Raw genomic sequence first — 27,140 nt, 5'->3', positions numbered from 1 at the left:
GATAGTTTTGAAATCATCATTCCCTCTATCGAGACAAAAATAGCAGTTATCTGTCGTACTTTCCGAAAGTGCCATTAAATCTTGATTGTGCAGTGCAGGTTCAGCTAATCTGCTCTTGCTAAAACAGTTCCAATATTTCTCTTGCTTCCAGTCTGTATGCCACCACATTCATTTTTAATAAAGTGCAACGGTTGGGTTGCACACAAGTTTCCAGCAAAAACTCAATTTGTTTAAAGGGCAAAGGGGCACAAAAGGTTCTTATAATTTGCTGTTACAGAGGCTGATTTTGGCAACACGCTGGGGGCAGTGGACGGTTGGAAAGCTGCACGTTCTCTCCAAAGCTTTGCACTACGCCACGTTTTTGATGCAACTGTGAAATTAAGTAAGTAAAAGGCGATATTCAAGATCATAAAGATCATAGTGTTTTAATGAAAAAACAATGAAAATTAGATCAACTTAAATTTACAAAGAAAAAGGTTGTGGATATTACATAATAGAAAACACCCATTTCAGTTGGAATTCTGTTAAATCAAAGCCACATTTTTGGTGAAACCCATATCTGTCAAAATAACTGCTAATCAATATTTTGTATTTGTTGTTTGGGATACTATTTTGGTCTGTCTTTGTACTATATATACCAGCATGTGAGTGCAAAAGTTTAGAGAAGTAGATATCCACATGCAGCATTAACATTTGGTGGCTTTAAACATTGTGTAAATAAGAGTCCATCTGGTCAACCATCTGAAACATCACCACACGCATCCACGCTGTGATATTAACAATAATATACAGTACATGTACATGTCAAAGGCCTTGAAAGGTAATGAAATGTAGAGGAGGGCAATTCCAAAATCACATATTCTAGACAGTTGTTGGAGTTAACAAAGGCATTGAGGTGATCAAAGCCACATCTACTGTACATGTGAGGTCTGATCAGGTTCTGGATTATAACTGTTCCCCAGGCTCTGTAATGGGCACTTGGGGTTCCTCCTCACAACTGTCCTCTTTCCCAACCCAGTGGATGCCGTGGCCATTCTCCCTGGGCAGGATATGTGGCGAGTGCTGGCGCTCCAGAGTGGAGAAGGTGGTGAACTGGACCCTCTTCCTCTTGCTGGTGGGCGAGTGGAGGGACTCGGTGTGCATAGGTTTGCTCCTGAGGGTTCCCACGCAGCTGAGGGGAGAGTCCGTGACCGAGGTCAGGCAACTGGGCCTTCTGGACAGAGAGGCAGTCTTATCAGGGCCAATGTCTATGACGGTGGTTGTAGTCTGGGAGTCTTGCTGGACAGGACTGCCTGGAACACTCATCACCAGCTCAGCGTCTGTGCCGAGCCACACCCAGTCATGCCTGTGCCCAGTGGGCTCCTGGCCGTTAGAGGGAGGCTTCTTGTGCCTGAACTTAACGACGTATGAGATACAGTTAACCAGAAAAACCAGAATCGCCAGGCAAAAGACGCCCAACAGAGCATACATGCCAATCTCCAAGTCTGTGAGCGGCCTGTTGGCCAGCAGTTCTTCACCACCAATTTCTACCTCCGTCTCTTGCCCAGGTACCTCCACCTTGGTGGGGAAGTTGTTGTAGTTGACCAGGTTCCCCGGGGCCTTCACAGTGCTAGTAAAGCTAACGCTCCTCATATCCTCCACTATCATGTTGTCTGAGCCGTACGCTTTGCTGCTGTCACTGGGGCTGCTCATCATGCTGATATTCATCATGCTGGTAGGGCTGCTGGGGTTTCCTGAACTGCTGGTCTTGCCCACTCCTCCGAGGCTGCCGCTGGTCATGAAGGTTCGTTCTGTAGACTTGATCGTGGTTGTGGTCTTCTGCATTGCATCCTGGGACGGCCTCCTCTGCTTCCTCTCGCTGTCCACCTCTTCACCATCACTCCCATAGTCACTGCCGTTGTCCTTGCTGCTGTCAGCACTGCTGGTATTGCTGCCTGGGCGCCGGCTGTTCAACTGAAACTTGACCTTGAGGCTGCCGTTGCCCACAGCCACAGTGCTTTTACGTTTGGACTTCTGGCAGGCCTCACAGATGGACATCTCCACTCTGACCAGCACTCCCTCGCCTTCGCCCTCCGCCACCACAGCGGGAGGCGTGCCCTGCACGGACACCACCCCCTCATCCAGAGATGACACCGTCACTCGGTAGTAAGCAGGGTCGTAAATGTCAAGAGGCGTCTGGTTGCCATCACTGAACTGCACCCAGGCACTGACCAAAGCTTCCTGAAAGAGTAGAATAATTAGAGAAATTGTGATTTTGCATTTAATCTACATTTCATCTTTGAGACTTTAGATGGATTAAGACTGTTACCTGTTTGGGGCTCTGTAGAACCTCCTGTGTGGTTGTGGTAGCCAGGATGGCCCTGTTGCTTCCAGGACTGAGCTGTAAGGTCATGGAGAGGCCTGTAACCAGTTGGATCCCCAAGTCTGTGATGGTCACTTTGTCATCCACGACTTTGATAGTTGTCTTCGCCAAGATGGCGTCAGACAGCGGAGAAAACACCTGTCAGAGAACAGTATCAGATACAGTAAATTAACTGGGGGCCCTCAGGCTGTATCTCTGAGCCAGGACCACTTCAGTCCGGGTTCAAAGTAAAACCTACATGCTTTTAAAACTTAAATCCAACTAAAACACAACAGTTGTAAGTGCTACCATCCAATCCAGGGTCTGACCAGCTGCTTCTACGACGGTGGTCAAAGCCAAAGTCAATCCAGGAAATAGATCAGTTTAATACCTGGATGGTGGTGGTCCCAAGGTCTCGCCCTGACAGCACCCTTCCCGCCTGCAGCCTTGCCACTCGAGGATCCTCCACCTTCATGAAGTATCGAACCAGCCTCGTGACATCCACCTGCCAATCCGAGCCCAGGAAATAGGCCTTGGGATCCCGAGGGTCCGCCTGCTCTGCCACAAAGTGAGCTAGCACCCGTACCAGGGCGTGCTGAAACTGCAGCATGCAGCCCTTCCCCTTCCTGTCGTCTTCTTCGCTGCTCCAGCCGGCTCTGGAACACGAGCACAAAAACACATGCACAGGTCACACCTGTCACACAGTAAATGCTCTGACCTGATGTACTCCAATCACTCAACCCCGTCTCTTTGCTTGATTGGATCACATTGAGATATTGCAATACATTATGTAATGGAATCAAAACCCTAAACCCTTGGAAAGATATGATTTGGATTTGTATGGGCTAAAGGATGCTTCTAGAAATCCTATCTAGAAACCAAATAAGGGGCGGTTTAAGCAAAAGGTTTGTTTGTGTGTCCCACCTTTTTGAGGTCAGTATGGGCACCCTCCAGCTTTTGATCTGGCTCAGCTCTGAGTCTGACACCTCGATCTGGAGGGGCAGCTGGGGCATCCACACGCTCAGTTCCAGCTGAGCGCTCAGGTAGCTGTAGGTGAAGTTCACCATCATCTTCACTTTGCCCTTCGTCTCTTTGCCATTTACAAAGACGTAGTCGCACCTGTCCGACACCTGGATAGGAGGAAATGATATAGAAAGGGGACAATCGATCAGGACGTGAACATTTTATCATTTTAATTTCCCTGATAATACCAAAGAGCTTGTGTAGGGACGCTTGTGTAAACAATCTATATCAAACTCAGAATGAGACTGTTGTCAATGAACCAATGACAAAAAATAATCAAATATTCTCATAAAAGTCACTATTTTAACAAATAGGCCATTCTTACAACAACGAATGGCCTTGCAGCAGTTCTGCACTGCATGTGTTACCACAGTAATGTCAGCTGGCTGTAATAAACTACTGCGATGATCACCGGTCCGAAGCGTTAGGAAGAGGCAGCACAGCAATTTTATGTTAATCAAAATATCATGTGGTGCAGCGCTGAACATCAGTCCTTCACAGCCAAGTGCATTCATTACACCATAATTTCAAAGGTGACCTTGGCAAGTTTGGGCAACTGCTCGAAGATCCCATGGACATTTTAAGACAGGAATCAGGAGGTTTTCCTCTGTCTTTTCAACAGCCACGGCTTTAAACAAATTGGATAATTAATGCAGCATTGAAATTCAGTCACCAGCCCCTGAAAGTGTGCAGGGGAGTGAAGGGAAAAACAGTGACTTTGACAGATAGCCTGAGGAGGAATACAAATAACACACACTTTTCATTCGTGTGAACAGTCTGCTAGAGGATGTACTGTCAGAGGAACATGCTATTTTTGAGAGGATCCTGTGTCATCGGCGCATCTGAGCGTCAGTCATCCTGCACCCATGACCAGAGCTCAAGCTTCAGAATGACCACATCACCGTGTGTCATCCCTGCTAACTAAGACGCCCTGACCTCTTCTCTGCCAATAACGCTCCATTTACATCCAAACAGCAAGATTTACAATATGTGACACTGAAGCGCTCGAGCAGTTGTTACGGCAAATTTCTAATGCAAGCATGGAACAATAGAGAGGACTGATTAAACTCCAGCGAAGTCGTCTCGAGTTCTCGTGTTTTTAATTCGGCGTGGAGGCGGTCGACCAGTCATCCGTGATGTAAGACACTTTGCTCATTTCTCCTCTTCTTCCAAGAGCTCCGCTCAACGTCCATGAGCCATGTTCAAATGATATTTTGAAGCATCAGTTGAAAGGGAATGCCATTTTAATGTGTCAGCCGCCCACTCATCCTGCTCACAATCTCATCCTGCAGCCAAGAATATCCCTCAGTGTTTTTGGTGTCAAAACAGATATTTATTTAAAATGGGATTTGACTTTCATCACCGGGTACAGTATTAAAGACGGGCAGAAATAAATAAATAAAAAGGCTGAAGAGCAGGCTTCACTGACACCACTGTGACTGTAGTTTCCTTGTGGTAAATAAAACAAGTTAAATAAGTTTTAATGCATCTGCAGAATCATTATGTCTATTACAGAGGGGCAAATGAAGTTCAAGCGTTACTCTGAGTTCAGGCTTGATGTAAATCATTTAGTCAAATTGCTCTGCCACCCCATAAAAAGTCCTGATTAATCAACTAAGTAGACGTCTATGCACAATATGTCTCCGCTTAAAATGTTCAAGTGTCAATCCTTCAACCCTGAGCTGACAACGAGAACGCCCGTGCACATTTTAAGTCTCTCCATCATTCATGCACATTTGAAAAACCCTTCCATCACAGCAGATTACACTTTGTTTTGCCTTTGTTTCGTCACATGAGCTATCCATTCTAGATAAATCCTTCCCCATCTATCACTAGCAGATTTGATACTCTTCAGGCACACCAGAAGAGAAAAGATATCTGAGTCAAGCTGTTAGACTAAGAAGATTAAAGGGAATATTTGTGACTGGAGCTGCTCTCTGGTCAGCAAATACACTGAGAGCTACAGTAAGCTTAGAACAACGGCAAAGACGGCTACATTACGAGGTTGAACAGAATGATTAAGGCCACGTCCAGCTTCTTGACATCCTCATGTAATACCGCTTTTCTTATAGCTGACACCCATCTGCACTTAATACATGTGCACTGACTGTATATACTGTATTGTGACTCCAAGAGCAACAGGATACTGCATTTATTTATTAGCCGACACATGTTGTTTGCTGAACCTGCTTTGGGACATATTCGACCAGCGAAAAACGTATTAGATATCTGGAATCCACTGCATGTGTTTACTCTTTGTTTACAATCCCACTTTACCCTTGAGTAAATACAGTCACAGCCTCTGACCTCGGGGACCAGAGGCCTGACTTTCAATTTCAGCAGTAAACAAAGCCGGCTTTTGGCAGTCGGCCGTGCTCAGGTTCACGGGATAAAAGGGACAAGTCACGGGATGGGAGCACAGAGGCAGAATGGGAGGTCATTTGTGGGGAGCGATTTAGCTCAGTGGCTCTTCATTGTTGGGGTGATTGATGGCTGATGTTGTCGGAGCCCAGCTAATAGTTTGTTTTACCGTGTGGAGAGCAGAGGTGACTTTGGTGCACTTTATTTGTCTGCATTTGTCTTTAGCATCACACATGAAGCCCACTTTTGCAGCTCTGAAGCTGCTTTTTAACAGCCACTCCAAAACTGCACCCCTGCCTCTTAGTGTCAGCAAGACAAAACACAAGTGTCTCACATTCTTCCTCTTAGTGCTGCTAAACTTGCTCTTAGGTAACTATTTACCTGTAATGATTGAAGGTGTTCTGCAGCAAAAGTGACCAAGGTTGAATAAAGTAAAAAAAAAATCTGACCAATTTCGCCCTTTACCTTTTCATTGTCAATGAGTCCCTGTTACGAAATAGCTTTAAGAAGCCATTTACGCAGTAAACACTGCGGGGCCACAGAAACTAAAAATGATGTATTAACGGTCCATGTAACTAGGAGCACGAGGAGTAAACCCTACCTTGAGTACATCTTCATCAGTGGAGCTACAGTCTGTGTAGTCAGACACATCGGTGACTACTCCGTCCTCCTCCACAGCTACTGTCCTCACAGGCATCGCCACCTTCTTCCCAGTCAGAACGGCTGTATTCAGGATGTCTGTGTCCTGCAGAGAGCAAAATCAGCGTCAGTCACCACACACTGATCACATCCAAAGAGCAGAAAACCATGTAGTTTCCATGTTGTGCTAAAGATTTTTGGATAAAGCCACCGTGGGAGGAAAGTGGAGGAGGAAGGTAGGAAAGACGGGGGCAATACAGAGTGACTCAGCAGTCCTGATGAGGTAAGAAGGCCGGTCCCCCTTTGGGAAGCCAGCGGGGGGGAGCAGAGTTGAGGCTGGGTGACGTTCAGGTCACCACACGGAAGTAAGAGCTAATCTTGGACTTTTCTGCACAGGCTTGTCCCTCGGAGCGATGTCCTATCAGTTCACGATCATATAACTGGAGCCGTGGACGTGGACTAAGAATAATCCCTACATGTAGAGCATACAGTACAGCCTGTGCTTTAATGCGCAATGCATTATTAAATAGGGCAGCTGTGGCAGGTAAAGCAGAGTCATGCCCTAATCGCAGGGTTGTTGTTCAATCCCTGGTTCCTCTGTCCACAAGTCAAAGCGTCCTCGGGTATGACACCGAGCTCCAGTAGCTCAGGGTGATTAGACCAGCGACTTGCACGGCAGGTCAGCATCAGCCTATGAGCGCGTGTGTGTGTGTGTGCATGCACGCGCAAATGTGGCACAAATTATAAAGCGCTTCGAATAAAAATGCTATATAAATGCAGAGTGTGTGTGTTTGGACATGCATTTGCACGCATGTTTGGATAATCAAAGCATGAAAATGAAGCAGATGGATATGTGTCCTCCCCTGTGAAAACACTGTTTTAAATGAAGTTGAAATAATTCAATACTGTGTGTGTGTGTGTGTGTGTGTGTGTGTGTGTGTGTGTGTGTGTGTGTGTGTGTGAGAATTAGTGTGAGAGCAGTGGAGCGCTGCACGGTCAAGTTCTCTGAATGATCACTTGAATCAAATTTAAAGAGACACTCGGCCACTCACAGAATGAAGCAGATGGATCGGAGTCCCTCGGCTGTAAAGACGGGTTTAAATGTAGCTGAAATAACTTTTTTTAACTGTCATTACCATCCAGTTAAAAAATACAGCTCTGAAGCCTGTGTCAGTGAGGATTTCACCATTATGTAGAAGAACTGAGCAGCAGCACTAGCTGGAGTTCATAGAGCAAGACTAAGAGTGATCAGTCAGTGCTAATGTCCCCTCGAGCCAACCATCAAATCTCCTCATGTTTGGCCCTCTGCCTGAGGTCGGCTTCTAATCCACAAGAGAGATGAACCATGTCAAATTCACAAATCAGGACACTGTAGCACATCCCCATAACTTCAAGCACTTCTGCACCATTATGATGGAAATGCAGCAGAGAGAACTCGGAAAAATAAGTAACGCGCTGCCCAAAAGCACGGCATGAAGTAGAGTCGTTTTTAACTTTGAATCCTATAAATCGCGTGTGTCATTAATAATATGTTGAACAAATGGTAAGAAACATAACAAATGGTGGTCTGAGTTTATTATAATTGCCATTGTTATGTATTGTTCCTGCAGACAGCGACATACTAAGAAGTCATTGACCCTGTTGGCACATAACTCAGACTGGATATTGTAATTCAAAGTGGTGTAAAGTCTTGTGTAATGTTCCGTATTTAGTAGTGGGTATTATATCACAGATTAATTATAGAGGTAACATGATAAAGAGGCCTGCGGCACCAAAATAGCAGCACATGAAGCAGCTGCTGGAGGAGAGGATGACCACATATCGCACGCCAGAGCTGAGCAGAACAACACAGAGGAGAGACATCAGCTAGCTGACAGTCAACAACACAAGGTCACTCTCTGCTCAAAATAGAACCCATTTACTAAACAATCCAAAGCATATCCAGCCGTCTGTGTATGCAAACCAGACAGGAATGGATCAGAGCAAAGTGCATTTTATGATATTTTCACGCACCGACGCTCAAAGGATGCAGTCCGAGAAGTGTTGGCGTTATTGGGAACTGCTGTCAGTAACGTCGACGGCGGCTTCACTAATGATTAGGTGTGACGTGGATGCTGTCTCACCATGACAAGAGGGGCCAGGCCGACGAAGTCTCTCTGGGTGGTGTAGATCCTCATGGCTCCTTCGGTCTTGGCCACGTTTTTGGATGTGGATGGTAGTTCCAGCTTCCATATGATCACCTGACTGTCGAGGGGGCTGCTCAGCTCCTCCACCTCAAAATCCATCTGAAGCACCTCCAGCAGACTGCTGTCGAGCCTGAAGGGGACACAGAGTTGGTTATGGTTGTCAATAACTGCAGGACAACACCTTTTGATGTGGAAAAGCAAATCAACAGAATAATACAAAATCTAATCTAAAAGTTACTGCAGCTTTCCGTTGTCGTATTGTGTTAGCATCAGGTGCAAGAAGTGCTACACGTGTGCTTTGATTGTATCTGCGAGGGATCGAATTCTTTCAGCTTCTTCATAATGCAAATTAGTACCAGACAGACAGAATCTTTCCATCAGTCACCGATACTTAATATGATTATTTCACCATTGGGGTCTGTAATTCTCCCTCCACATATTGAATTGCTGTAGAGATAATCGCGTCTGAATAGAAGTGCAGTGCTCAAACCGCAGTGTATCCCGCGCCTCAGCCTGTGGCTCATTGTTCTCAGTACAGGACGAGTCGGTGCAGATCCAAATCTATGGGAAGTTGAGCCCAAAGGAAAGTACATCAAATGGGCTTTTGTTTAATTGTGTCTTTTGTCTGATGAAGACACACTTTGCATTAGAATGTTAGAAATTTCATTTGATAAATAGCATTAAACAAGACTAAGCGTCTGCAGGCATGCCAGCGGCTCTGTGACGCTGTTCTGCACCGCAGTGCTGCAGCTGAACGCTAACATCAGCATGCTAACATGCCTCCAGCACAGAGAGCCCCGCGCTCCTCTAGATTCATCATGTCTTTGATGTACACAAAACGCATCACCGGATAAAAATACCCAGATGTTTTTCATCATATGCGACAGAATAGAAAAGTGAGTGGACGGCTTGTCTGACCAGAACCAAACTGGATGCTCATAGTCACAAAATCTGAGTGTCAAGCAGAATCATTTTAACCACGAAGCAGACGTATAGAAAAGATAATAAGACCTTATTTACTGTATGATGCAAAGTATAAATGTATTTCAATGTATTTTAATGTCCACTCTGAGACTTTAAATCTGCCATTGTTTCATGACAGTTACCTGACAGACACTGACACTGGATTTGTGGAGATATCCAGCTCAGAATTGGAAGTGAGATGTTGTGAATTTGGCCGCATGGATAGAAAGTTGAGAGATTTTTAGGAGAGGGATGTGATCCCAGTCGTTGCGACAACACCCAATCACCTTTGTTTAACTCTGTGGAGGCCTTTGCATCTCCAGGCATTTTCACAAGCTAAAACAAAGAAAGAGCAGAGCTGAGTTTCTCTGTGCGGGCCCGACCCTTGAGTTGAAGTGAATAAAAGGTGGTCCAAGGACAGCATCATCCTGCACACACAACAAAGCATAAGCCGGTGCAACTTATAATGGCCTCTCTGTGATGCCAGCTAGAACAGAGTGTCTTAGCCACGGATTCAATTTTCTCCCATGGCCCAAGTTAGTATTCTGGGTTTTTATTTCTTGGCACTGAATTGAACTATAGAAAAGATGTATTGGTGGCCAAAAACACAATAAGCATGCACGGACCCACATGGACATTATCAGAGTCAGTTTATCTGTGTGTGCATGTTATAAATAATCTGTGTCAGGGCCGTGCAGACACACAGTAAGTCCTGTTTACTGCATGAAAATGACCTCTAAAGGGCTGCATACCAGCCGCCTCTCTGTATTAAAGCTACAACAATTGGAGAAACTGCAAATCATATTTGGTTAATCCTCCATTAAGTTCCAAACTCAACAACAAAGCACACAAAAGTCCTTCTCTGTATCCCCCTCTCACGCAGTGCTGCATTATTTCTGCCCTTATTAAGGGCAAGACAGAGATTTAGTGTAATTGAATAATCTTAGCATATTGCTCAGAGACCTGAGATTAAAAGATAATAAAGGTATTCTGGTCAAATATCAAAACAAGATATGCTTGACTCACATAAGCATGCCTATATCCCCTTAAGTATGCATTAACACAGATATCCAGATAAAATAGGGGATGCTGCTGTGCTATTTACGCCCTCAGTCATTCTTGTGAGGCTTGCAGGGGAATAATGCTTCAGCAACTTGTTTACGGCCGGCAGTCTGTCCGAGAGCATCAGTGCTTTAATATTAAGATCCAAACCGAGCTGCTGCAACGGAGGATAAAAAAGCTTTAATGTACAGATACAGCAAATACTTTTAGTGCTCACTAAAGCCAATAAGACAAAAAGGCAGAGAAATCCCCACAGTGGTGTGACAGTAGACACCCTCTGCAGGGGTTCTGCTGGTTTCATGACATTTCAGAGAGGATTAGCCGAAATGACTGAGTGAAAGAATATGTTAACCCGTAAAGAAGTTGTGATAAACAATGTCATAATCCACGGCAAACGGGGAAAACAACTTAATGAGGTCAAACCAATAATGACGAGCACAGATAAGGTCAGTGTTCTGGCTCTGTTTGAAGCAAGCTGAGTCTATTGTTGTGTGACCTCTGACGAGTCGGTGCCAGCAAAGCCACATGTTTAGCTTCAGGAAGGCTGCGCTTACGCCTGCGGTAAAACTTTTTTATATTGTACAGCAGAAAAGTTCACTGAGAAATGTTGTTCTGTGTCGTCTTTTATTAGTTTTTTTCATCCTGGGAAAGTTGGCTGCATACGCTTGCTCTTCTCCAGCTATGCCAACCATTCACACACAGATTACAGCTTTAGTTTTACAAGCATTACTTGGAGCTGCTCTAGAGGCAGAAATAATATTACTGTTTGAGTTAAATCTCAGTGGAGCGGTTTTTGGGAGCGCTGGCAAGCTTGAAAGGCAAAAAAAGGAATTAAAATTAAGTGCAAAACAACAACATAAATAATATTCTCCTGAAACTGTGTTGCATTCAAGATGGCTGGATGGTCTGCTGGAAAAATTAGCTCACTTAGATGACTTAGTCCAGCCAGTCTATCAGTCCCCAACGAGCATCCAGAGTGAAATATCTGCAGAAATACGTGCAAAATTAAATACATTAACAGCCTCAGCTGTAAGTCTGCTTTGTGTTTTGGGTTAATTAACAAATGTTAGCATGCTAACACACTAAACCTGCATGCAGAGTTTCAGAAAAGGTTCCTCATCATGACAGAGGGCTGCACTCAATGACAAGATGTCACGTCTGTGGTCGAAGTCTTCGTCGTCTGTCAATAAACTGACATCCTGTCATTCAGTGCGACCTTCCTCTGTCATCATTAGCATGCACACAGGCAAAATAAAATGATCAACATGGTAAATATTATACATGCTGAACTTCAGCATGTTAGCATTTAGCTCAAAGTACAGCTGTGTCTTGTTTCGCTTGTATTACATTTCCCAGTAAGCCGTTAGAGGGTTACAGCCAATGTGACATAAAGAACAAAGGTTTAACTTCGGGCTGTTGTTGTGGCAGAAAGCTAAGAAGCCATCATGCGAGACCGAGAGGCCTTGAAAGTCGTGCTGGGTGCCCTTTTACAAAAAGGTGTGCTGTAATCTCAGGAGTCATGGGCCTCAGTTCAATGACAGAAAGCTGCTCTCAGATGAACTTGAAAGGACATCTAAGATAAGCTGCTTGTTGGGGAAAGGGTGTAGCCCCGTTTAATGAGGTGATAGGGCAGGTTAAGTACTTCTTAGAGCTGGGTTTGATCAGACCAGCCTGCAGATGTCTTGTAAATAGTTTTAGTGTCATGTTTGAAAATGGCCCATCACAGTTTTGCTATAACTGCCGTCCCTACCTGCAGCTTGTAAGTCATAGGTTAAAATATGTTTTACTGCATGCCGGGAATGCATGGACGCGCACGGCTGGTAAATGTTTAAAAATGATTAAAGCACAGCACAGAAGTGGGCAATGAAGGGGGGAAAGCAATAGCCGTTTACAAGGGGCAGCTTTACAGGAGCACCTGCAGCCAACCTGTGCTTAGAGAGAATAAGAGAAGTCCTCCCAGGACAGCACAGTATGCGGCTGCAGTAAGCCGCTGTCAGGCTTGCACTGCACAGATGGTTTGTCTTTTACTCCACAGGTGCAGAGACAAACGCTGATATGCTTTGCAGGATGTACATTACAATAGTGCCACTTTTAACAGCTAGAGACACTGGCAAGCAACAATCCATGACAAATTGCCTCTGGACCTCTGCAGTGTTATTTATCCATTCAAACAGCAGCAATTTAAACCCATAAATACATGATAAATTTCCTAGTGATAACAAGAGAGAACACAGAGTAATGTGAGCAGACTTGCCTTTTCCCAGGTATGGGAGCCTTCCTCTGACAAACAACAGCGATGGCTCCATCTGCACCCATATCCAGCGTGATGTCCCACAGTAAAGAGTTACTGGGCGTCGCCGTTCGAAAGGTCACACCTTTCTTTACTGTCGCTCTGTGAAAAGTCAAAAACGAAAAGGTCAAGACTGTGCTAAATGGGAACTGCCCCATATCATCAACCAGTGCAGTTCTGGGCAATGATTGGTTATTTTCCCAGGGCTGAAGTGGTGTGTAAGGTTAAACCAAACACATTCAGAGCACCTCTCTGCTCTTAATTTTTTATTTTCTTCTGACAGTTTCCTTTTATAGAATATATCTAACTGTCCAATAAATCAGGGAATCCAAAACATCCTCGTATATTTGATGTTACACTCAGAACAGTGATGAAGCTGAATATTTATTAGACATGTAGGAGCAATCAATCAAATAAAACACTTCAAACGGCGAAGAGGACGCAGGTCTTTCTGCTCATCCTCGCGTGCGCTCATTATTCAAACTGAACAAATGGATCATTAGTTTTTCTGGTCTCTAATTTGTAGATGGAAAGTATTATGCTGCTAAACATGCTGACCCTCCCGGTGGGCTACCCCAGCGTAAGCAGCTTGCAGTAGGTCAAATGTTAATTCTTCAACAAGAATTGCGATCAAGTGAGGACAAGCGAGGCACGCGAGTAAAAATGCAAAAAGAGTCTCTGCAGCAGCAATTCTAAGAATTCATTCGTTCACGGAGTGCTCCTGCTTCCTCTGAGCACCCGAAGCTCCGAGAAGACTCCCTGAATACTCAGTAACAGCTCAGACAAGTTGTCTCAAATAGTCCTGAACAACATCCTCATGTAATGCTTTGGTTTTCATCTGCATGCAAAGCTGTGTGGTTTATCTCTGAATCATTGAGATAAACACAAAGTGTTGAGCGCATTATGAGTCTCTGAGGAGGTGTAATCTACAGCAGGAGCAACAGCAATCTGAGCACGTCTCCTGCGTGGGGTTGGGGGTTTTGGCTTAGAAGACCAGCAAAAGACGAGACGCTGCTCCGTGTTGAGCGCAGTGAAACACAGTCCAACGACATGCATCATCGCCTCGTTGAAATATGGAAGATTGCTTTTTTTCTCGTTCAGACGGACAAACACCTCGCAGGTTAAAGATCACAATTAAAGAGGGATGACTGAGCAGTGTTTTTTTTTCAACAGTGCTTTTAATCTTGTGTCATGGTGACCCAGGAGACAGTTTCCACTCCAGCTGCACACAACACAGCAGATTTGTCTGAATGACACATGTTCAACCAGGGCGCAGAGGGCTGAAAGGTGAAATCATCGGGCGCCGTGACTGGCCGCAAAACAAAAACCTGCAAATCTTTCGGTCACAGCCGAATGCCACAGTTTCACAGTCAGTGGAGGCTGTTGCGCTGAGCACAGGCGTGTCTCAGGAAACACACTGAACTCAGAAAATCCAACTTTTTAAATCACTTCTGGCTCCGAGCTTTCTCATCAAATAAAGCACAAAAAGAGGCCAAACACTGTCGCCTCTGCTCGGTCGCTGTGTTAGTATAGTAAATGAAACTAGCCTCTCTGTGTGCTGTGCATTAGAGTGAATGAGCAGGGAGGGTCAGCGGGTCCACTGATATCAGTCAGAGGGCTCCCAGGAGGCAGCAGCGCCAGCAGCACAGGGGACAAACACTCAGCCTGGGCTGAATAAGCAAAGGGAAAATACATGCAGGTTTGATGTAAAGCTTCAACTTCCCGGTTAGGAAACAAAAAACAAGAAGGTGGCTGCACCCTGTTACCAATGTTAATGACTAATTACTCTGAATTTAAGTCACTGGAGCCTCACATGAATCATTCAGCTTATGATTGTGACTATTACAATTTGCAAAATGTAGGCAGGTGCATTTTTTTTTCATGACAGGGGAAAATATTTAGACCTGCCTCTTTTGTTCTGTGCAGTATCTGCAGCATGCATGTGCTGTAAGGGAGCGCATTTTATCACATTTTCCCAATGCATAGACTTTCCTTTTCTCCACCTTCCCAAGTTTTGTTTAAACTAGTCATTTGCTAATTAGCACAGCTGAGGCTGACGGGATCACCAGAGTTATCAAAGCTCATCCAGAGGGGGCGAGGAACCACATTTTTGCCGATCCCTCCGATAGTTGTGGAGACATTTCACTCAAAACCAAAACTTTATGGTGTCGCTGGAGGAAAAGTCACTAAATTAATTTTCCCCAAACTTCCAGATCTGTTGCAAATTTCATTGCAATCCATCCCAAGATACTTCAGTCTGCACAAAAGTGGCGGACCAGGCCACCAAAGACCAGATACTGCCATACAGCGACACCGCTAGCATGGCTTCAAAATGTCTTTCTCATGTAATGTGTTACAGATTCCACATGCGAGTTCATCACAGCCCTCCTGATGCAGACCGTATCATTTGCCTTCAGTGGGGAAAAACTCTAATCTGGCATAATCAATGAGGTAAGCAGGATGACAGTGTATTAATGAGAAACCCTAGGAGGACGGTTAATCTACTGATGACTTCTGAATAACATGGCCTGCTGTGATGAAACACCTCTTTGTATTGAGCCGAGTGGAGGAGAGTTTAACTAACGAAAGCTGACAGTAACAAGAAGACTTATCTGAAGCTTTTTTTCCTCTCTCAGCCCCTCTTGTGTAAAAAAAAAAAAAAAGAAGAAGAAGAGGAAGAACATCCCCGGAGACTGGAAGAGGCGTTTTTCCTCTGAGTGGCTGGGAGCAGGAACCAGTGCCCACGGCTTTGGATCGCGGGCCCTGAGGAGGCAGTGGGCAGGGGGAGGCACCAGGGCAGAGAAGATGGATGGCTGTGGAGACTGAAGCTGACAGTGTGTGAGAAAAGCAGCTCTCAGGTGCTGCACCTGCCATCCATCTCACTTCTGACCAGGCAAGGCATGAGTGGCACCGTTGTTTCACCTTTTACATACTCTTCTCACACACACACACACACACACACACACACACACACACACACACACACACACAGGCATGCACGTACAACTGCCACCAAACGCACGCAAACTATTACACAAGACGGTACACACTCTGTCAAACACACTCAAAGCAGACTGTGTTGGTCCTTGGCCCTTTTGAGTCAGTTCCCTTTTATTTATTTGTGGGATGCTGTTTTCTTTAAACCTATTTGAAAGATCACAGAGCCACGGCCAACTAATGAAAGTAAAACAACGGGGCAATTCAGAAAAGAGAGCACATAACACAATGAAACAGAGTCTGAATGTGATCAAAGACCTACAAGATAGATTTATCGTCTGCCTGAGCCGCACAGCCTGGCCCAGATGCATTTCATCACCGGGCTGCTAGCGAGATGCTACATAGGGTTTGTAATTACTTCCCTGATATAATTTGTGTTCCCATCTTTGGCTTTGCGAACACATCAGTGCGGGGCCAGTAACATCGGTGAACCCCCGTGCAATCGGAAACAGATGCAGTCGTTAATTATGCAGGCAAATGTCCACCGTTTGGCCAGTCTGATGGCCAGCCATCGGCAACGTGCTTATCGTACTTATGGAGCAGTTTAGGGAGTTGGGAGACGCTCATGCCAACACTCCTGCCAGATGGCAGACACCACAGCACTAAAAATGGATGTAAAAGTCCTATTTGTCACACAGATGAATGATTAGGCTCTGCAGCTGAAGAGCTCGCTGACACGGTGTCCTGTTGATACAGAGGCTCTAGTTTATTTATTGCCACAGCGCTGCCTTTAAATAAAACCCACAGAGCAAGACAAACTATTGTGCTTCACCGCTGACTTTTAATAGCAGTTAAGAGGAAAACAAAAGAAAAATTGTAAGCTCATACGTCATGCCAGTCACATTCCTGAGCAAACGCTAAAGGGATATATAATTACCCTTCACGTGTGTGCGTGCGTGCGTGCGTGTGTGTGTGTGCAATGATAGCACTTTATCTATGACCTTTATCAAACTCTGAGAATGACAGATTCACTTTAGCGGAACGGACAGGTGTGGCTTGTCTTTTTCTCAATCGACCTCAAATTTGTACGTCCCTTGACTCCGGCTATAGACATCAATAACAGGTTTATCATGGTGATGAGAGAGTATTAAGCAAAGCTTAATGGGACATTCAGACAGTGATAAAGCACACAGACAGCTGTTGAGGACTGGATGCACGGGGCTTGTTAATGTGTTGATAAGCTGGGGGAGGGTTGCACTGTGTTACCGGCTCTGTGAGTTAGACAGTTAGTGTGTTATATCATGTTAATGGACGCAAAAAATTTAATTTCAGAGTTTAGGCACCAAAAAAAGATTGAATTTATGTATCATATGGACAGAACTGCTCACTGTGAGCCAATCATCCAACCAAGCTGTGAGGAGAGAGAAGGAAAGGAAAGGAAAAGGGGGGAGGGGAGGGAAGGGTAGGAAAGTGAAAGGAAAGGAAAGGAAAGGAAAGGAAAGGAAAGGAAAGGAAAGAGAAGAAAAGCAAAGGAAAGGAAAAGGGGGGAGGGGAGGGAAGGGTAGGAAAGTGAAAGGAAAGGAAAGGAAAGGAAAAGAAAGGAAAGGAAAGGAAAGGACAGAGAAGGAAAGAGAAGAAAAGCAAAGGAAAGGGGGGGAGGGTAGGGAAGGAAAGGAAACATTTCTACCTGCTTTTAAAAGCTGTGATGATGAAAAACGACAGAACGAATAGTGAAAATCAGGATTTCTGTTTTGGCTTCGTTGCCTCAGCAATAATCCAGAGACACAGCAGCAAAGCAAACCAGCTGATTTATTCAACTATTCCATCTAAGCTTTTAAAATACATGAATGCACAGGTGTGTTAATGCAATTTAACCATCAGACGCTGCTGGAAATCCAGACAGCCCATGAAAAGTGGGATGAAACACCTTCAGCTTCACATCTCTCACACCTGAGAAACGCTGAGACACTTCTGAAGACTCAACTTTGAAACTCGACGAAGAGGACGAGTGCACTGATGCACAGCTGTCCGCTCAATCGATATTTACCTTTTCCTGCATTCGCGATTGATCTGAGTAAGTGACTGTCTAAGTGAAGGAACGGCGGAGCAGGTGAAAAAGGGATTAATAATCCATGACTGTCTCCTCACCTGCTCGCCTCCACTGAAGCATGTATGGACAAGTCAAGGCGGAAGTAACTCTGGAACGATTTATTTTTCAGCAGGTATCGATTGTGTACCGCAGTGTTCTTCGGTCTAACACTGTAACTACTGTCCAGCGACTCACACACTTTGGGATCAGCTGTGAAGTCAGGACGCCTCGCTGGACAACGAAACTGCAAACCGAACCGCAAACGAAGGAGGGATTTATGACGGACATTACTCATGATCCAAATCTACACCCAAACCCAACAAATAGCTGAGACATGCCAGGAAAATGCATTACAAGCCTCCTGACGGTCCATTATTCATTGGCTTGGAGTAAAGCAGATAATGTCTAGAATAATAATGAAAAAAATCAGCCTCTAATCAAGTTAGCGTAAATCTCTTCTCGTCTGCTCTGACAGCTAACCTCCACAAATCTAGCCACGCTGCAACGCGCTTCTCTTTGATCTCCATCTGGATGATGATAATAAAAAGGTATTAGGCTGAGAATGACCACGAAAACCGTCGACGAATCGTTGAGAGCGAGAAGGAGGCGTTTAATTCACATCCAGTTTTCAGGTGCCAATCTCCCAATGTTGCGTCATTTCACCTCGAGGAGGGGAGCAACAAGCCGACATCCTGAGAGAAAGCCATGAGAGCACATTAAGTCTTGTTTTTCTTTCTTCTGTTCGTTTGTCTTTTACTTTTCCTCCAGAGGATAGGAAGTCAAGTGGTTTCATTCTTGGGAAATATATGAGTACATTTCCTTAAATATATCTGCAGAAAATTCGCCTAGGGTGCCACAGAGAGCTCCAGAGGAGGTGTTATAGCTTTAAGGTGTGTTTCAAAAGCTCTCACCTCCAGTCAAACAGAACGCAACAACAACAGAGCCGTAAATTAAACTGAACTACGCTGGTGATCACATGATCCTCACACAGTGCGTTCAATAGCAATCAGTCGCATCTGTCGCATGTGTTTTATAGAACAACACAGACTCCTTTAAAGGAGAGCAGCGATGAGTCACGAGCCGCACGTGATTCTGTCTGATCCACGTCCACCTCGATGACTACCGCTCTTGAAATAGCCTTTAATGTCATCAGGCTGTGCTCACTCAAACATCTACTTTTCAAATTTAAGTCAAATAATCTCGCACAGCTCCAGGAAAGACAGTTAACGTCTATCACATTTTCAGAGAAACGCCGTAATCCACGATAAATCTCATTTCCCTCAATACTCCCAAAATTTGTGATGCACAGGATTTGTGCATGAATCAGAGAGGAGGACTAAAAGTGCCAGTGGACGGTCCCCCGCACTGCATTCTTGTTGACTAATTGATTTGGGTTTTGCTGAAGCTGCAGAGAGCTCTGAAGTGGTGGCAGTTTGCCACCTCGCTGTGTGGGAATGCGTCTTTACAGTAACGTCAGTCTGACCTCCGCAAAGCGCGAGGCAGCAGGAAACACATCTTACCTGAGAGTGAAGTTTGTCAGCTGAGCCGAGCTGGCCATGAGGATGTAGAAGGTGGCGATATCAGTCTTCTTCAGCGGTTTGGAGGACGTCCGTATGACTATGGCGTTGCCAAGCTTGAGCCGGGAGAGCGTTGCCATTCCTTTAGGCACCTGCAGAAGACGTACGCTGCCAATCCTCTGCATGGGAGTGACAGGCACATACTCTGCCTGCTGCTGGGAGCCTCCCCAGCGGCTTCCATCCACAGAATTACACTTCCCGTTGACTTTGGGCTGCGCCTGATAGTACAGCTCCACGGGGTTCCCAGCAGATGGGTCCTGCCTCTCCCTGCTGGTGCCCTCTAACCCCGGAGCAAACCAGCCAGGTGCGGGAGCCAGCTCAGCCATGCAGGTTCCCCTCTCGCCTCCCATGGCACAGGAACCCCTCACCTCCTGTGTCTGCCAGAAAGCGTACACTGTCACACACGGTAGCTCATCCACATTTCCTTCTCCCCTGCCCCAGTCCCTCCCCGCAACATAGAAGAGCACCCGCACTTTGGGCTTGGAGGAGAAAACCCGAGGCGTCAGCATGAAGGCCTGGATTTTCCAGTTAAAGGTAAAGACCTCTGGAGCGTTGAAGAGCCGCACAGACTGGACCAGATCTAGAGGCACAAGCTGCTCTGTGGACATAGTGCCGTAGCTGGCGTTGACAGCTGGCTGGCGACTGGCTCTTAAGATAACAAAGGGCTGCGTGTGGCTCTGCATGCTGGAGTTCCTCATGAAGTCCTGCCCAGCCTCCTTTAGGAAGAGGTAGTCAGCATCTCGCACCTCGTAGCTGACCGGCAAGAAGGCACTGGGCGCTGGGCTCTTACTGTCCATCAGCTCTTTACTGCTCAGATCTGTGAAGTAAAAACAACAAATGACACTTAATAAAAGCCGTGAGATGAAACGATTGCACCACACTTCTAAGCAACTAGAGCCCTACATGAAACAAAAACAGAAGCAATGACTTCAGCTCTGCTCTGCATTTGAGAGTCAAACGCTATTAAAAATACCAGTTTTAGTTCCAGGAATTGACACTTGAGCACAAAGGTCAGCCAAGGCCAACTGATCAACTGAGTGGGACATTACACTGAAAGGCCCCCGAGCTTAACCTTAAAATTCATGTACCAGAGCACACAGGTGAAGTAATGCAAATTACATCAAGGGAGAGTTTGTGAGGCTGCAGCAGCTGCAGAGACACAGCAGAGGTTGAACTCTGTGGCTTTAAAAGGGACTGTATGAAAATTATTTGTGCTGAACTTTGCATTTCAACACCCTTTGCAGGGTTGTTCATATTTTTTTTCTACCTTCCTCTCACAGCATGATCAAATAATACGCTGCTCTCCCAAAAATGTCAACAACTCTCCCTTCAAAATGACAGCATCCTGCTCTCTCTGCCTCTCACCACTTTCTCACAGTCCCTAAATAACATCCAGGTACATAATCACGTCACAGAAACATAATATCTGAAAAACACTACAGGATTTACTTTGCCGTCACGTGTTTTAACACGTTCTGTAAAAATATCGGCTGTCATGCATTGCCGTTATATTGCCACAGTTCCCCTCCGCTGCCCCAGTTTCACCTCTCATGGATGACCTGCTTTCTCTATACGGACAGCAAAGGTGGGATCTGATCGTGAGGTGGAAATCAGCCATCAAAAACTGGGATTAAAATGGCTTTTCAGATTGTCAGCAGGCTGTGAATACCCAGCAGATCCTCCATGAAAAAAACAAGAATGGCAGCGCATCACCATGTGAAGTAAAAGGCCATGAGAGCAGAGTCTCACAGTGAGCTAACGAAAGCAGAAATACGTCTGAAGAACTGTGTGTTATTCACTAAGATGAGGATTCATGCATCAGTGTTTCTGCGGTATACTAGTACAATGATTTCAACGATTACTGACTGACTGTTAAATACTGATCACAAGTGCATAGAATGACCTTTTTATATGAGGGAGTGTAAACAAACCAACAGCATAAATATTCTCTGATCTGGTTTAAAAGCTTACTGGTGAGTGTTTGCCTCGGTGGAAATGAGCAGAGGCAGGGGTCACCCGGCCATCGTGCGTCCGCATTAAGCGTCCATTTTGATAGAATTATGAAGATTATAGCAGCTGACCTGAGTGTGCACTGTTTATCTGGTGGCTAATTGCCCTACTTGGTGAATTAAGGACAAAAACACTGGTGTTTACATTGCAGATTATGACTAAATGGAAGAAGATGCATTAGTGTGTTATTGAATAGTGGAAAACAGCTTTGGCAGCATCTCAGATGTAAACAAATCATCATCCCACAGGTCTTACAAAAGAGATCATACGCACTTGTGTAAGACTCATTTGTGAGATGATGACAAAAACTACCAAATTAGAGCGCCGTGTGTCACTGAATTATTAATTGTTATTTATCCACTGAGGAAGACTTTTCTATGTCGATATCAGTCATCATGTCCCTCATGGTTGCTGGCATTTGACAGGTCCGTCTATCAGGGTCTCTTCTGCCTTTCATACACACTCATCCACCGCGGCAAAGAGCCTGTCATGATGGTCTGACAGTTCACACGGCAGTAACTATACTGCATGTGTCACAATCATGTCAGCCCGGCAGCCCTCGGAGGAAGACAACAGCATCTTTCTCTCCTTCTTTTCCACACAGACAAGAGTGTCAGTCATGTTCTCAGAGCGGGTGACACACTGTGTGAGAGACCCGGCCCTCGGTCCTCAGATCATTTCTGACGGCGTGCTTGGGTTCGATTTGTAAAAGATGGCCGGCATAACAAACCTTGTATCAGCAGCTTCTAAGAATCTCATTTGTGACTGGCACACCAGCGATCTATGAATCTGAATTCAACTTGATTTCTACTTGTATAATGGCAGCTCCAGTCAGGAACAGCCAGGGACCAAAAGAGAAAAGCAAACAAAAGTCAGGCAACGTGTGTTGTACTAAACCTTGGGGTGACAAACAAACATGCAGCTTGGGAGTGCGTCGGCGCTGCAGGAAGACAGAGCTGTGGCTGATATTAAAAAGAAACGGTCCAACCTTAAACCGCAAGGGATAAAGAGAACAGGCAGACATAACTGCAGCATTAAGGCAGCAGGAGGCAGCCTGGTTCGGCTAATTGTTCACATGCAAACTTCAGCGCAGGCTTGCATGTGCATGCGTCCAAACTGCAGTACTCTGCACAACCAGCAGTCAAGTTTAGAGTTAGAGAGGAGATCATTTCCATGTCAAAGTGAGGTTTTCTATCAACTATTTAAATCTGTTTTTGCTTAAGTCATACTTAAAATCAGTATTGATCTTAAGTCCATTTTATAAATGAGGCCCCTGGGCCGGGAACGGGGCTGTCCTGGCTTAGCCGACCAGTGGCCGCAGTGACAGATGTGCTGTTTAATACCAGAGCTGGCAGCAGCTCCGGCTGGAGAGAACATAAACTGGCTCAGTGTCTCCAGGAGGGAGAATGCACCGCCAATGTAGCAACAAATGTACTTCACATGCAAGCTCATCCTTTTACAGTTGGCTTTGATGGGTCATCTGTGCTCTTCTTGTTATTTCACATGCTTTTCCTGTCATAAACCCCAGAGGGGACCGTTTAGATGAAGCAAACATAGCACACAATCTATTCATGAGTGTGGTTTGTTTATGATTCATGGCAGGCAAAGAGATGCAGCCGTCTCCTGTGCCAATATTTCAGATATTTAACAAGTAGCCAGTGTGAGCACAACTCTCATCATGATGAGCGTCCTGCCCTCAACTGATAAACATGAGAGAAAATCCGCTGCACCAGCTGTTCCGGCCTCTCAAATCACTCATTTTGAAGACCCTGAGCTTCTCTCCTTCCTTGGCTGAGTCAAAAAGCATCAGTGTTGCCATGCAGCTGCTACAACCGCCTCTAAAAGCCACCTCTCCAAGACTGCTCTCCTGCAGTCTGCACATGTTCTCTGCCGTGTTGCTTCATTTTATTTTTCTCTGCAGTATGTAGGTTAAGTGCTTTGTATGGGGGGAACAAACAGAAGATTCCCTTTATGCCGGGGTTTAAATCATATTTTGTTAATCTTTATTCATGCCTCTCTGTGTCCAAATGAAAATGCTGCCTGTATGAAATTAGATTCAGGAGCTGTTTTCAACACGTCATTTGAAACCAACACTAGTGGACCTTTGACTGATAGCAGAAAATGAACTTCAAGTTGGGATTTATGGATGGATGTGTGACTTTTTCAAATGGAGCTTTTCATGTGGGCACAATATCCCCCAGTCGTGCTCTGGCTTTAGTTTGGCTACTAGTGTGAAGCAAACACAGTCCAATAAGAGCTTTACTGTCATGCTTTAAACTGGAAATGCAAGTAATCCTTGTACTTAACTTTGAAAAGTACGGTACAGTAACTGAGATTTATTATGTGGTCTCTGTAAGTAACTGCAGAGTTTAGTCTGGAATTTATTTCAAAATAATGTTCCTCATCACCAGTTTTAATAAAAACACTGTGGCATCTAATGAGCCACTTCCGCCCTGCACTTTGTCTTAAGGCTCTACAGTATATTAAAATCCTTTCATGGACATGTCAGCTCACTTATTTTCCGTGTGCTTGTCTTTTAGCGCCATTTCTGTAGTTGTAATCAATCTTTGCATTATTCTATTAAAATGCACAAAGCCCAAGCAACCACTTTGAATTCTAATGCGCAGTAATGACTTTTACCATATGTGCGAAACAGCTTGCAGAAGTGAGCCGACTCCCAATGGCATCGCAGAGGAGAACAATGGATGTCTGCATTTTAATCACTAATTGAGAGATTTAAAGAGCTGTTTGTGTCTCAAAGTTTCTCTTTCATGCAAAGGCTTTGGGCTATTTTTAATGTCACATATCAAGAAATATATTGATTATAAATACTTTAAAATGTTGGCAATGGCCCAGATGCTACTAGCACTAACTAAGCACCTGCAGCAGACACCATGTTAGCACTATGTGTCTTTGTCCTTTGACTGGCTGACCTTTCCAATACATCTACCCTTAATAAAGCACCAAAAGTCTCATTAGGATCTGCTGATAAGTCCGCAAATGAGAAGATTTGGAGTCTTTTGTGGGACACACAAACAAAAGTACTTTTCAGCATTGCTTAATTATCAAAAGTCATCCAGAAATTAGGAAAACTGTGATCCAGAAAGTCTGGAAGGCATATTGTGTGTTAGTTAAATGAGCAGTGCTGCAATGTGGCGTCCAGTATTGGTGCCTAATTGGGGTGTTGAGGTCCCAATTAAATAAAAAGTCACAAAGATTTTGAGGTCACTCGCTGAACTTATGCTCTCAAGTTTTAGGTTTGTTTAGGTTTGTACACTAAGCACAATGCATTAACCAAGAATGATCAGGTATAGAGCGTTAAAAGTTTTCAGAGGTGGTTTGTTTATGTTCTGCGGTCAAAACTCTTGCTGATTTGTCACTTTGCATTTCCTTTATGTCATGATGGGAACGATAGCAGCAGAGCTCTAAAACAGACCCGGTGTGTGTGGATGAACGTTAGACTGCACACGGTGGAGTCAAAGCACTCTTGACAGCATATTCTCATCATACATGCTTTAAGAAGTGCTTTACACAAACATACACAGATAATGCACTGATCATAAAGCATGTAATGCTCTGATGGCCTGGGAGGGCGGAGGAGATAAGGAGACAGAGGGGGAGAGGGAGAGAGAGAGAGAGAGAGAGAAAGAGAGAGAGAGAGAGAGAGAGAGAGAGAGAGAGAGAGAGAGAGGCTTAAGCTTGTGCAGTGATTGTTAGGGATTGCTATGTCCAATGAGACTCTTAAAGCTGCTTTAAAAAAAATCAGTTTTATCGCAATTTCCCCGTTTTTGTCATCTTTTTATCCACATAAATCAGCCAGCCTGCATCTCCTGGAAATAGCCATATGAGGCAGTTATAGGCTTTACAGTAAATGCCTTTGTGATGTGCTTTTTCCCTTCTTTTTCATCACCAGAGCTGGGAATTTAGATTGTCTGCCTCTTGTTTGCCTTACTGTGTGTGAAAATTGGGTACCCCAGTTTTCAAGCAGACATCCATAAGGGAAAGTAATACTACCCAAAGAGGAGCAAAGCACAAAGCATTAAGGCATGGCTCCAGTTGTAATATAACCATCAAGTCTTTTACTCCTCACCAATTTCATCCTAAATGTTTTATATCCCACTCACTGCCTGACACCCTTCACCACAAGTAAGACACATATGCTCATGTTCAGCTCTCTGGAACGCTGTATCACTGTGGAGTAAGATGTAAGTTTGTGGCACAAATGAAGACGTTTACATATTATTTAGACTTGTAGAGAAGGCTGTTTTACTGCTTGGCATGGCATTGCTGAGTGAGGGCCCACCTCCCATCAGTAATATGTGTTCAAGATGGGCAGTCACATCCAATAGCAAATTGGTTTTCAGCTGTTATCATTAAATACGGAGCAGACACAGTATGAATGCAGTGACGCCCCAAGAGGCTTCAGGTTGATTCATTGCGCTTTGGTCTGAGCTGGTTTTACATTCATCCCCGATGGACAGTTTAGATTTAAATATAACACAACACGCAACCAATTACTCCCAGCACACTTACCTTGCGTGAGAACTGCTGTAATTGTTGCAAAGAGTATTTGTAGGAACCTCCAGCTCTGGTGGTAAAGGCTCATTTTGGCACCCGCGCGGCTCGCTGTTCCAGCCAAGTTCCCAGTGTCCGTGGTTTGGTCTTGTTTCAGCACAGCACGGAGCGGATCGTTTCATCCATCCCTGCAGTTCGCACGCTTAACATAATCACACCTGTGGGAGTATGAATAGTGGTAATCCGTGCTGCAGGTAACATGGACAGCGCATCGAGATCTGTTCATCGGCAGGTTGTGCGTAAAAGTTGTGCGTAACGATCCTGGAGATGTCTCTCCGGCAGACTTGTGTCCGGTCAGGAGATGTGGAAGTCTTGAGCTGCAACTGTGTGTCGGAGAATGCCGCGTTTCGATCAGTATTACCCCTCTCTGCGAATTACCTCAACAAGTCCTCCAGATTGAGTCGGTCTCCCAGTCTGCCGCCGCGGCTGGGACTCTGCGGTGTTAAACGGCTGTTAGCAGATCACTGACTGTCTTGTGCGCAATCCTCGGGGCACTAAACTCATCATCTGTCACTGTTCATCTGCTCAGGAAGTCACGTCCAGTACGCAGCTGGTAGGATTAACCCTGCGCTGGTTTGAGTGTCATGTCAGAAGAAATGATCAAACGTCATGTATTTAATGTGTACTGACTTCTGATCGTTAAATCTGATAATGTGGGATTTCATTGTATGTTGACCCAGAGTCAAATGCAGGAAAGCCCACAGTCTTCAGCCAACATGGAGGATAAATGTTCAGAGAAACTGGAAGCAAGGATGTAGTGGAGGTTATTCATTTCCATCCTGTCTTAATGGTGTGAAATATCATTGAAACTGTGATCAGACAAATGCAGATATAAATATAATAATACAGTTTTTTAAGGGTAGAAAATAAAAACCAGTAGTTTCCTGAAAGCACAATTTATTTTTGCTTCACTTGATAATTGCACTCTCATGATGGAGGCCATTCTCTACTGATTCAGCATCAACAGAGCATTTAGAAAAAGTCACTTGAGCTTCCTTTGGATTTCCATCTTTCTCTGCAGCAGAATTTCACTACATTTCCTGCATTGTTTGATGTATAAGTTTATTTTTCTTCACCCCAAAATCAC

The 27,140-nt window shown here is 44.9% G+C and overlaps 2 protein-coding genes across 4 annotated transcripts in view; one reads left to right on the top strand and one right to left on the bottom strand.

The window, feature by feature from the left end:
- The window catches only part of glt1d1 (glycosyltransferase 1 domain containing 1), a 32,001-nt gene extending 16,243 nt beyond the window's left edge, over window positions 1–15,758 (top strand). The window contains exons 12-13 of one of the 3 annotated variants that reach the window (XR_013077178.1): window positions 15,225–15,316; window positions 15,502–15,674. Coding sequence is in view for 2 of the 3 variants with exons in the window: in XM_076730637.1 (XP_076586752.1) it covers window positions 278–376 (99 nt within the window). In the remaining variant the exon portion in view is untranslated. Of the gene's footprint in view, window positions 1–277; window positions 383–1,018; window positions 1,054–15,224; window positions 15,317–15,501 lie in introns of those variants that run through there. The other 2 variants (XM_076730638.1, XM_076730637.1) reach the window with 2 other exon arrangements.
- On the bottom strand, window positions 360–26,537 carry LOC143320745 (transmembrane protein 132D). Its single transcript, XM_076730635.1, has 9 exons — window positions 26,012–26,537; window positions 19,412–20,285; window positions 12,830–12,967; window positions 8,488–8,680; window positions 6,327–6,470; window positions 3,266–3,471; window positions 2,733–2,997; window positions 2,309–2,500; window positions 360–2,220 (listed from the first exon to the last, which is right to left on the bottom strand). The coding sequence occupies exons 1-9, from the start codon at window positions 26,082–26,084 to the stop codon at window positions 946–948; spliced, it is 3,360 nt and encodes a 1,119-aa protein (XP_076586750.1). The 5' UTR covers window positions 26,085–26,537; the 3' UTR covers window positions 360–945.
- Window positions 26,538–27,140: the final 603 nt, after the last annotated feature.

This window comes from Chaetodon auriga, chromosome 5 (genome assembly GCF_051107435.1).
Source record: "Chaetodon auriga isolate fChaAug3 chromosome 5, fChaAug3.hap1, whole genome shotgun sequence".
In the NCBI taxonomy this organism is placed as follows: Eukaryota; Metazoa; Chordata; class Actinopteri; order Chaetodontiformes; family Chaetodontidae; genus Chaetodon; species Chaetodon auriga.
This window is presented reverse-complemented; position numbering and strand designations above follow the sequence as displayed.